General features: G+C 44.9%; 1 protein-coding gene across 3 annotated transcripts in view; it reads left to right on the forward strand.

Moving 5' to 3' along the window:
* RNF144A (ring finger protein 144A) overlaps positions 1–12357 on the forward strand; it is a 74287-nt gene that overhangs the window by 23418 nt on the left and 38512 nt on the right. For all 3 annotated transcript variants that reach the window (XM_033939209.1, XM_033939208.1, XM_033939210.1), the window contains exon 4: positions 11853–11913. In XM_033939209.1, the coding sequence (XP_033795100.1) occupies positions 11853–11913 (61 nt within the window). The remainder of the gene's footprint in view (positions 1–11852; positions 11914–12357) is intronic.

Genomic DNA, 12357 nt, shown 5'->3' on the forward strand with positions numbered 1-12357 from the left:
TTAATCAAATTTTCATCATTATCATTTTTACAGATAATAATAAGAAAAGGAAAATTACAGAAAAAATTAAACACTTCATAAAAAAAAAAAGATTTGTTAGGAACTAGACGACATACTGAGGAAGAGGGATCTTATTCTGCAAAGATGGGCTCCATCTTAACCAGGGTGGAACCAGGCTGCTGGCATCAACATTTAAAAAGGAGAGAGAGCAGATCTTAAAGTAGAAATTGGGGGAAGGCTGATAGTCTCTCAAAAGAGATTTTTCGGGACAAGGTACCTTTTGAAAGATATAAAAGGGAAGACAGGACATCCCGATAGTGAGATTGCAATGCAGGCCACAGTAGACCAGGTTTTCTTAAATACAGAGCAGGCTGATTTTAAAGATTGCACACTATTTATGCCAACTGCTGAGCAAATTGTAACTAGATATGACAAACACTGTTTGAAATGTCTGTTTGCAAATGCAGAAGCCTAAGAAACAAGATGGGAGAGTTAGAATATATTGCACTAAATGAAAAGATAGATATAATAGGCTTATCTAAGACTTGATGGAAGGAAGATAGAAACAGAAATAAGAGGGCAGGTAAAAGCTAAATGGCCCATCCAGTCTGCCCATTTGCAGCAACCATCATTCCTTCTTCTCTCCAAGAGATCCCACATGCCTATCCCACACTTTCTTGAATTCAGTCTCTGTCTGTCTCCACCACCTCTTCTGGGAGACTGTTCTACACATCTACCACCATTTCTGTTTAAAAAAAGTATTTCCTTAGATTACTCCTGAGCCTACCACCTCTTAACTTCATCCTACGCCCTCTCATTCCATAAGAACATAAGCAGTGCCTCTGCTGGGTCAGACCAGAGGTCCATCACACCCAACAGTCCGCTCACGCGGCGGCCCATCAGGTCCAGGACCTGTATAGTAATCCTCTATCTATACCCCTCTATCCCCTTTTCCTTCAGGAAATCATCTAATCCCTTCTTGAACCCCCCATAGCGTACTCTGACCTATCACACCCTCTGGAAGTGCGTTTCAGGTATCCACCACCCTTTGGATGAAGAAGAACTTCCTAGCATTGGTTCTGAATCTGTCCCCTCTTAATTTTTCCGAATGCCTTCTCGTTCTTGTAATATTCGAAAGTTTGAAGAATCTGTCCCTCTCCACTTTCTCTATGCCCTTCATGATATTGTAAGTCTCTATCATGTCCCCTCTAAGCCTCCTCTTCTCTAGGGAAAAGAGCCCCAGTTTCTCTAATCTTTCAGCATATGAAAGGTTTTCCATACCTTTTATCAATCTCGTCGCTCTTTTCTACCCTCTCGAGTATCACCATATCCTTCTTAAGGTACGGCGACCAATATTGGACACAGTACTCCAGATGCGGGTGCACCATCGCCCAATACAACCGCAGGATAACTTCCTTCGTTTTGGTTGTAATACCCTTCTTGATAATGCCTAGCATTCTGTTCGCCTTCTTAGAGGCCGCTGCGCACTGTGCCGACGGCTTCATTGTTTTGTCCGCCAGTACCCCCAAGTCTTTCTCTAGGGTACTTTCACCCATTACCAGCCCTCCCATCAGGTTTCTGTTTCCTACATGCAAGACTTTACATTTCTCCACGTTAAAGTTCATCTGCCATTTATTCGCTCACTCTCCCTGTTTGTTCAGGTCCCTTTGTAAATCTTCGCAGTCCTCTTTAGTCCTAACTCCACTAAATAGTTTGGTGTCGTCTGTGAATTTTATAACTTTATAACTTCCTTTCAAATGAAGGAGGCTCAACTCGTGCATTTACACCACACAGGTATTTAAACGTCTCTATCGTTTTTCCCTTCTCCTGCCTTTCCTTCAAAGTATACATATTGAAATCTTTATGATGAAAACCACACACCATTTTAGTAACCTTCCTCTGGGCTGACTCCATCCTTTTTTATATCTTTTTGAAAGTGCGGCCTTCGGAATTGTACACAATATTCTAAATGAGATCTCACATGAGTCTTATACAGGGGCATCAATACCTCCTTTTTCCTACTCCTTCCTGTGCACCCTAGCATCTTTCTAGCTTTCACCATCACTTTTTCAACCTGTTTGACCACCTTAAGATCATCACATACAATCACACCCAAGTCCTGCTTTTCTGTCGTGCATATAAGTTCTTCACCCCCTAAACTGTAGTTTCTTCGGTTTTTTTCAACCCAAATGCATGACCTTGCATTTTTTAGCAATAAATTTTAGCTGCCAAATTTCAGACCATTCTTCAAGTTTCACTAGATATTTCTTCATGTTCATACCATGTTCATACCATTTCTTCATGTTCATACCATGTTCATACCATTCGTGGTGTCTATTGTATTGCAGATTTTGGTATCATCCATAAAGAGGCAAATCTTACCTGACAGTCCTTCAGCAATATTACTACTACTTATCACATATAGCGCTGTATATTTTAACATTTATAGACAGTCCCTGCTTGGAAGAGCTTATCATCTAACTTGGACAGACAGGCATGACATACAGGATTGGGAATGCAGAACCCAAGGTGAGAGGAGTTAGGAGTCAAAAGCACTCTCAGAGGTGGGCTTTTAACTGGGCCTTGAACACTGCTTATAAAAATGTTAAAAAAAACAAACCGTGAGGCACACTACTGGTAACATCCCTTTTCTCAGAACGATCTCCATTGACCACCTGTGTCGTCTTCCATTCAACCAGTTTTTGACCCAGCCCGTCACTTTGGGGCCCATCCTGAGGGCAATCAGTTTATTTATTAGATGCCTGTTGTGGCGAGGCCGACGCCTGTGGATATGTTAGGCTCTGGCCGTTGCACACTATAGCTCACCTCCGACGTGCTTCCATAAAGTTGGAAGTCCTGCTGGTCTCAATGTTCAGTCATAAAGCATGAAACAAAATCCAAAAGAGTCAGTTTATAGTTCATGCCAACAATCACTTTATTGTGGGCTTATATTGGGAGCCAACTTCCAATCAGTCCAGACTCCAAGTAACCAACATAAGTTCCCAAAACAAAAACAGAGCTGATGAAAAATAATTAAGACTCAGCTCTCACCTTTATCCAGGTAAGTAACATAAAACACATTGCAAAATACTTGCTGTCAGATGCCGAGAGATAACTCTCCAAAACAATGTTGTAATCTTTAAAGTCAGACAGTTAGCTACGACTGCTATTAGCACTGCCTGTAGTGCTGTGTCCAAGCCTGAGAGGTAAGTAGGCTTGGCCCCAGCCAGCTCCAAAGGAGTTGGTGGGGGAGGGGAGTAAGCGAATCCACAAAATATTTCTGTTATAACAGAATGCCCAAATGGCCCCACAAACCCATCCAGTTGTACAGTGGATTCTCCCCAAACTTACTTCCTCATAGTTCAGCATTCAAAACACAAAATATAAACTTAACAATGCAGATTTCTTCAATGAAAAAAAAAACACGTTTTTTTTTTCTTTCAGGCTCCCTTAAAGGGAGAAGTTCAGCACTGCTCTCCTTCTTCCCTCAACTGCAAACAGCTGCTGAGAAGCAGTCTAAACAATTTGCTCACCAGAGCAGGAAGACAAAAAAGAGTCCCACAAACATGTAACCTATTATTCTTCCATAGGCATACCTTCAGGAATATCAGCAGTTTCCTGGCAATCCATAGGTTCAAGCTCTGCTGGCTGGTTAGACCCAGGGTCAGGATCAAAATCTAACATCTCCACGTCAGTAGAGCAGTGAGGGTCAGGAGCATTGTCCTGGACACCTCCTTCCTGAGCTGGCTCAGGGCAGACTGCCTTCCTTCCCCTCAGAGCAGCTTCTATTACGTTTAGCCGGGCACGCCCAGTTCTCTGAGGGGGAGGGCCAGCCTGCAGCTTTTGCCTAACTCTCTTAGGAGCAGCAATCAACTTCTGCAGCTGAGAGTTAGTAGGTGAAGTGGGAGTGATCTCAGGCTGTTCCAGGCTGTTACGCTCAGCATCTTCCACTCCCTGGAGCTCAGCTACCTGAGATTTAAAGGGAAATGAACCACCTTCCTTATTCTTTCCCTCTGGCTTGTCACATTGATCAGCTCTTCTGACAGCTGGGATAGGTTTAGACAAACCCCAGCCTGGCACAAACCGAGCTTTAAGGCTAGGGGTGTGACACTGTGTAGAACACTGTCAAAGGCTTTGCTAAAATCTAAATACACCACATCTAGCACACTTCCTCTATCCAATTCTCACCTATTAGTAAAATGTCCCCTTTTTTAGATATATTCTGAATGTCTGTTAAATCTCTGTCCACCTCTGTCTGTGAAGGAGTCCTGTATAATCACACCAGTGTAACTATATTTATCCCAGGACAAGCAGGCAGCTATTCTTGACTGATGGGTGACGGCACCGACGGAGCCCCGGTACGGACAATTTTAGAGTGATTGCACTCTAAGAACTTTTTAGAAAGTTCTAGCTCGGCCGCACCGCGCACGCGCGAGTGCCTTCCCGCCCGACAGAGGCGCGCGGTCCCTCAGTTTCTTAGTTTCCGCGGAGCTAAGAAGACGCGTTTTCAACGGCTGTTGAAATTTTTTCCTAACTTGCCTTCCCGCTCGCGTAAACGTTTGGCTTAATTTGCCTTTTTTCTTTCTTTTATTTTGCTAAAAAAAAAAAAAAAAAAAAAAATCTTTCATTTTTTTCTTCAATTTTCGGTTTTCCCCGGCGGGGCCTTCTGCCACCATCGAAGCCTCGGCCTTCGATTTGGCGGAAGCCGTTTTTCCTTTCATGCCCCCTCAACCGGGTTTTAAAAAGTGCCAGCGGTGTGCTAGGCCTATATCTCTCACGGACCCACACAACTGGTGTTTACAGTGTTTGGGTCCTGAGCATCAGGCCTCTTCTTGCACCCGCTGTGCTACTTTAAAAAAACGAACATTAAAAAATCGCTTAATTCAACAGCGATTGTTGTTCGGTGCCGAGATGTCCGACCCCGTTCCTTCGACTCCGGCTTCGGCACCGATTCAGTCGGCGCCCTCGTCTTCGACGCCGCGTGATTCCACACCGGCATCCCAACAGTCAGGTAAGCCGGCTAAGAAGCCTTCCCCGCTGGAACGTCTTCCGGCCTCGAGTGCAGTGAGCCCAATCCTGCCGCCGGTTCGACGCCAGCGGAAGCGCTCCGCCCCTATAGAGGTGAGTCCCTCGACATCGGGCTCCTCATCTCCGGGGCGTCGAGCGGCACCGCAGGTACCGCAGAAGAAAAAAGCGGTGCCGGTGCCATCCCTCGATGACCGCATTACGGCCATCCTTCAGGTGCAGCTTAAGGAGCAATTAGAACGACTCCTTCCTGCTATCATGACACCGAACCTTCCGGTGCCAGTTCGCACCGAGCCATCGGTACCGGTTGTTGAACAACCCGTATCGGTACCGATTGTGGAACCCGTATTAACCGCTTCCACTGTTTCGGTACCGCTTCACCTAACCTCATCGGTATCGATGCCAGTCCTTGCACCGGAGCCGAGAGCTCACCATCAATCGGTACAGACTTCGGCACCGGTGCGTCCGATAACTTCTCCGGACACGGTATCGATGAGGTCGGGTAAGTCGATGCGCAAAACCCGACACATGCAAACGTCGACACCTGAGTCTCGGGACCATTCTTCCCATGTAAGGGACCCTGATCTGTGGGGAGACTCAGAGGAACCCTTTCTTTCTGAAGGAGAATGTTCCTCAGAGGAGGAGGATTCGGCTGTCCCTGACCCATCCTCCAGACAGGCCACTTCCTCTTTCTCTAGTTTTTTGAAAGAGATGTGTGAGTCCTTGTCCATTCCTTTGGAGGCTGAATCCAAAAAGTCTAAAGCTTTTTTGGATGCCCTTGATTTTGATCAGCCTCCAAAGGAATTTTTGAAACTTCCCCTTCATGACATCTTGAGGGAAACTTTCTATAAGAATTTAGAGACTCCTTTAACTGTCCCAGGGGCCCCACGTAAACTGGATTCTCTATATAAGGTAATTCCCATTCCTGGGTTCGACAAACCTCAACTACCACATGAATCCTTATTTGTCGAATCCACCCTTAAAAAGACTTCAGGAGCCAGTGTATATGCATCTGTCCCTCCTGGCAGAGAAGGAAGGGCCATGGATAAATTTGGTAAGAGGCTCTACCAAAATGCTATGTTAGCTAATAGGGCTAGTAATTATGCTTTTCATTTTTCTTTTTATTTAAAGCATCTCCTTACCACCATGGCTTCTTTCGAGAAATATCTTCCTTCACGAAAGCATTCTGCTTTTCACACATGCTTGTCGTCTCTTCTCCAATTACGTAAGTTTATGGTGAGATCCATATATGACACTTTTGAACTTACATCCAGAGCGACAGCAATGTCAGTAGCTATGCGTCGTTTGGCCTGGCTTCGGGTATCCGAGCTTGATGTTAACCATCAAGATCGGTTAGCCAATGCCCCATGTCTAGGGGATGAGCTCTTTGGGGATTCCATGGACTCAACTACACAAAAGCTCTCTGCTCATGAGACGCGCTGGGATACCCTGCTTAAGAATAAAAAGAAGCCTCCTCCGCCAAGACCATACAGGCAGCAATCGGCCTATCAACGCCGTTTCACAGCCCGTCCATTGCCTACCACTGCTCAACAACCTAGGCGTCAGAGGCAACAGCAACGTCAGCCTCCCAGACAACAGCAACAGCAACAAGCTGTAAAACAACCTCCTCAGCAGAAGTCACAGCCCTTTTGACTTCATTCTCCGCAGTATAGCCAGTATCCCTATTCCTGCTCTCCTGCCTCAACCAATAGGAGGTCGACTTTCTCTGTTCCTCAGCCGGTGGGAAGTGATCACTTCGGACCAATGGGTCCTCAACATCATCCGCCACGGCTACTCTCTCAACTTTCAGACTCTCCCACCTCAAAGCCTGCCAAAAGAGTCTGCTTTGAACAGTCCTCAATCAGCCCTCCTTATTCAGGAGGTCCAATCCCTCCTCCTTCTGAACGCTATAGAGGAAGTTCCTCTAGATCAAAAGGGGCAGGGATTCTACTCCCGTTACTTTCTAGTTCCCAAAAAGACAGGAGATCTCAGACCCATCCTGGATCTTCGCGATCTCAACATTCATCTAGTAAAAGAAAAATTCAAGATGCTTTCTTTAGCCATTCTTTATCCCCTTCTAAATCAATACGACTGGCTATGCTCCCTCGATCTCAAAGAGGCTTACACTCACATACCGATCAATGTAACCTCAAGACCATATCTCCGATTCATGATCAATCATTGTCATTACCAGTACAAGGTGCTGCCCTTCGGTCTTGCCTCATCTCCAAGGGTATTCACCAAATGTCTCATTGTGGTGGCGGCTTTTCTACGCTCTCACCACCTGCATGTATTTCCTTACCTGGACGATTGGTTGATCAAAGACACTTCTGCCCAAGCGGTCCTTCTGGCCACCAACCAAACCATCCAGTTTCTACAACTTCTGGGATTCGAGATCAATCTACCCAAATCTCATATCATTCCCACTCAGAGGCTTCAATTCATTGGAGCGATCCTGGATACACTCCTCATGAGAGCTTTCCTGCCATCCAATCGTCTCCAGACTCTTCAGTCTCTATGTCACCAGGTGCTTCCTCTGCCATCCATCTCAGCAAGACAAATGATGGTACTCTTGGGGCACATGGCATCCACAGTTCATGTCACACCTCATGCCCGTCTTCACCTGCGCACTCCTCAATGGACCCTTGCTACCCAGTGGTCCCAAGCGTCGGATCCTTGCTCACGACACATATCTGTGACATCATCTCTTCGTCAGTCTCTTCAATGGTGGTTGGTATCCTCAAATCTATCCAGAGGTCTTCTGTTCCATCAGCCTCCTCATCAACTAGTCATCACCACCGACGCCTCTCTGTACGCATGGGGAGCTCACCTGAACGAGTTCCAGACTCAAGGTCTTTGGTCAGCCCAGGAAAGGAAGCATCAAATCAATTTCCTGGAACTCAGAGCGATGTTTTACGCCCTCAAGGCCTTCCAACACCTTCTCTTTCCTCAGGTCCTTCTGTTGTGCACAGACAATCAGGTTGCGATGTACTACATCAACAAACAGGGTGGGACAGGCTCTCGCCTTTTATGCCAGGAAGCCCAGAAGATCTGGAATTGGGCCATAGATCACCATCTCTTCCTGAAAGCTATATACATTCAGGGGAAACAGAATTCCTTAGCGGACAAACTCAGCAGAATTCTCCAACCTCACGAGTGGACACTCGATCCCGTAACTCTGCAGTCTATCTTCGATCAATGGGGCACTCCTCAGATAGACCTCTTTGCAGCTCCTCACAATCATCAGCTGCCCCTATTCTGCTCCAGACTTTACTCTCCGCACCGTCTAACAGCAGATGCTTTTCTCCTCGACTGGTCGAATCTGTTCCTGTACGCCTTCCCTCCTCTGCCTCTCATGTTGAGAACCTTGTTCAAGCTCAAGAGGGAACGAGCCACCATGATTCTGATTGCTCCGAGGTGGCCCAGGCAACATTGGTTCTCCCTTCTACTTCAACTCAGTTCCAGGGAACCTTTTCTTCTTCCTCTGTTTCCTTCTCTGCTTACGCAACAGCAGGGAACCCTTCTGCATCCCAACCTCCAGTCTCTACACCTGATGGCTTGGTATCTCTCGGGCTGAACTCGACTGATACTCTTTTGTCTCAGCCCGTTCGTTCCATTCTGGATGCCTCCAGGAAACCAGCCACTCTACAATGTTACCATCAAAAGTGGACAAGATTTTCTTCCTGGTGTCTTCTTCATCATCTTGATCCCACTTCCCTAGCAGTGGAGACGTTGTTGGATTATCTTCTTTCTTTGTCTGATTCTGGCCTGAAGTCCTCTTCCATCAGGGTCCACCTCAGTGCCATTGCAGCTTTTCATGAGCCAATCCATGGAAAACTTCTTTCAGCTCATCCCCTGGTATCCAGGTTCATGCGTGGGCTTTTCAATGTGAAACCACCTCTTAAAGCCCCTCCGGTTATCTGGGATCTCAATGTGGTTCTTTCAGCTTTAATGAAGCCTCCATTTGAACCTTTAGCTACTTCTCCTTTCAAATTTCTCACTTGGAAGGTACTTTTCCTTATTGCTCTTACCTCTGCCAGGAGAGTCAGTGAGCTTCATGCACTGGTTGCAGATCCACCTTTTACGGTCTTTCATCATGACAAGGTGGTTTTGCGTACACATCCAAAGTTTCTCCCCAAGGTTGTCTCGGAATTTCATCTCAACCAATCCATTGTTCTACCGGTTTTCTTTCCCAAACCTCATTCCCATTCTGGGGAACAAGCTCTGCATACTTTGGATTGTAAAAGGGCTCTTGCTTACTATCTGGAGCGTACGAAACCCCACAGATCAGTTCCCCAACTTTTTCTGTCCTTTGATCCGAACAAATTGGGACGTCCTGTTTCTAAACGCACGTTGTCTAATTGGCTAGCAGCGTGCATTTCTTTCTGTTATGCTCAGTCCGGACTGACACTGGAAGGTTCTGTCACGGCCCATAGAGTCAGAGCAATGGCAGCATCTGTAGCTTTCCTCCGTTCCACTCCTATTGAGGAAATCTGCAAAGCTGCTACTTGGTCCTCAGTTCACACTTTTACATCTCATTATTGTCTGGATGCATTCTCCAGAAGGGATGGTCACTTCGGCCAATCTGTATTACAAAATTTGTTTTCTTAATGGCCAACCTTCCCTCCATCCCTCTTTTTGTTAGCTTAGAGGTCACCCATCAGTCAAGAATAGCTGCCTGCTTGTCCTGGGATAAAGCACAGTTACTTACCGTAACAGGTGTTATCCAGGGACAGCAGGCAGATATTCTTGCGTCCCACCCACCTCCCCGGGTTGGCTTCTTAGCTGGCTTATACTAACTGAGGGACCGCGCGCCTCTGTCGGGCGGGAAGGCACTCGCGCGTGCGCGGTGCGGCCGAGCTAGAACTTTCTAAAAAGTTCTTAGAGTGCAATCACTCTAAAATTGTCCGTACCGGGGCTCCGTCGGTGCCGTCACCCATCAGTCAAGAATATCTGCCTGCTGTCCCTGGATAACACCTGTTACGGTAAGTAACTGTGCTTTACTATTCCCTCTTTCCAAATTGATCCACAGTGCCTCTTTCTTGCCCTGCAAATCCTGCTTTAATATGATCTTTAATCTATAACTCTACTCCCCCCTCCTTTTCTTCTTGTCTTTCCTGAACAAATTATAGCCAATATAACTACATCCCAGTCATGGTTCTCCATGAACCACATCTCCATGATTACCACTATATCCAACTCATCTTCTTCCATCACAGCTTCTAGATCCAGAATCTTGTTTCCCATACTTTGAGCATTAGTATATACTGCTTTCCAGACATTGCCCTCTTTTCCCATCCGTGTAGAGATATTCAGTGATTTATGTACCTGAGGGTTTATACTCACCCGGGGGCTTTGATCACCCTGCCCCATAGTAGTAATAGGGTGAATCCAATCAGTGAAGGCATAGCGTAATATGTTAAGGAGGGCATTGAATCGAATGGACTGCAAATTCTACAAGAGCAGAAACACACCCTGGAATCCCTATGGGTAGAAATTCCATGTGTAAGGGGGAAAGAGATAGTGATAGGAGTGTGCTACCATCCACCTGACCAGGATGAACGGACAGATGCTGAAATATTCAGAAATTAGGGAGGCTAACAAACTGGGTAACACAACAATAATGGATGATTTCAACTACTCCGATATTGACTGGGTAAATGTAACATCAGCGCATGACAGGGAAATAAAATTTCTAGAAACCAAGGACTGCTTTCTGGAAACAACAAGAGGTGAAGTGGAGCACATAGATTAGTGTGGAAGGTAATGGTGCTAGGGCTACTTGATAATATTGATCATAAGATGATCAGATTTGATATAATCCCTGGAATAAGTTTGCACAGGAAATCCAGTACAAAAGCACTTAACTTTAAAAAGGAGACTATGATAACATGAGGAGAATAGTAAAAAAGAAACTTAGAGGAGCAGCTGCAAAGGTCAAAAATTTACATCAGGCGTGGATGTTATTCAAAAATGCCAACAGAAGAAAAGTGGGGAAGGAACTGTACACGTCAACCTGTGATGGTGTTGAGTTTCAAATCATTTATTAAATACAACACATATACAAATAAGTTTCCTTTTAGATGCCTAGTCCGTCTTATAAATCCTTTCGGACTCTCTTATACCTGACATGGTCTGCTTTTCGGCTACAACACTGAAGCCTGCATCAGGGGTGCAGGTAAAACAGCATATATATACTAAGAACATATCAAAAACATAAAAAAATGTATTAATAATGAGTTACTGAAAAGGCTGGTGGATTAGTAACATGAAAATTATAAAATCAATTGTTTAATGACATTAACAATAATAATAATAAGATCGTTAGGTAAATACTTGTTAATGACATGAGAAGCTAAATAAACAATAGGAACAATGATAAAACCTTGCAATAAACATCAAATAGCAGAATGTTAAGACAAAAGAGAGAGAGAGAAAAATATAAATATAACTTTTTTTCTTTCCCAGACCTAAACACATTTTCAGAAATGCATTTGTTTTGGTTAAAACATATCAGTGGTATGATAAATTGGCGAGAATGCATTGTGTTATCTTTGACTGCTTTTTCCACACTTTGTTAAAGATACTATGGGGAGCATTATAGTAAGGAGGTTCAAATGTTCGGCATTGTTTTCTGCTCTAATTTGCATAGATGGAGATGGTGATCAGCATCACTTTAGTTGGTATACTGAATTCTGTAATGTGAAGTGATATACAGAGATAGAACAAGTAGATACAAAGGACAAGTCTAGGTTAATATACCACATCGTAGAGAAAGAAAGAGTTTGATATGGTAATTTGACATTTGTTTAATTTTATTTCACTAGATTGAATGCATGGTTGCAACAGAAATTATGCAGCAGTATAAGAAGTTGCAGTTTGAAAGAGGTATGTAACAATGTGGTTTTCATTTTTTACATCAATATTTTGACATATGCAGTTAGACTTGTAGGGGATAATTGTAGACAGGGGGGAGGGGAGCCAGACTGAATGCAGGGAAATATCTGAATCATGAACAAGAGTGGAGGACAGTGGAAAAGATGATGAACCTAGGGGTGGGAGCAGAGGTGAGGGAGAAGAGGGCTGTACAAAGGAAAATATGGAAGAAACAGGAAGAGATGTTGGTCTTGATGTTGGGAGGGAGAGAAAGAGAGATGTTGGACACCAGGGGGGGGCAGAGGGGAGAGAGAGATGCTGGGCAGTGGGAGAGAAGAGAGGGAGAAATGTTGGATTGAAGGGCGGGGAGGGAATGGAGAATGTGAGAGCTATACCATAAGGAGGGAAGGATGGCAGGAAAGGAGATATTTTGAATCGTGAGGTGGAGGGGAGGCA

This window comes from Geotrypetes seraphini, chromosome 3 (genome assembly GCF_902459505.1).
Source record: "Geotrypetes seraphini chromosome 3, aGeoSer1.1, whole genome shotgun sequence".
Taxonomy (NCBI): Eukaryota; Metazoa; Chordata; class Amphibia; order Gymnophiona; family Dermophiidae; genus Geotrypetes; species Geotrypetes seraphini.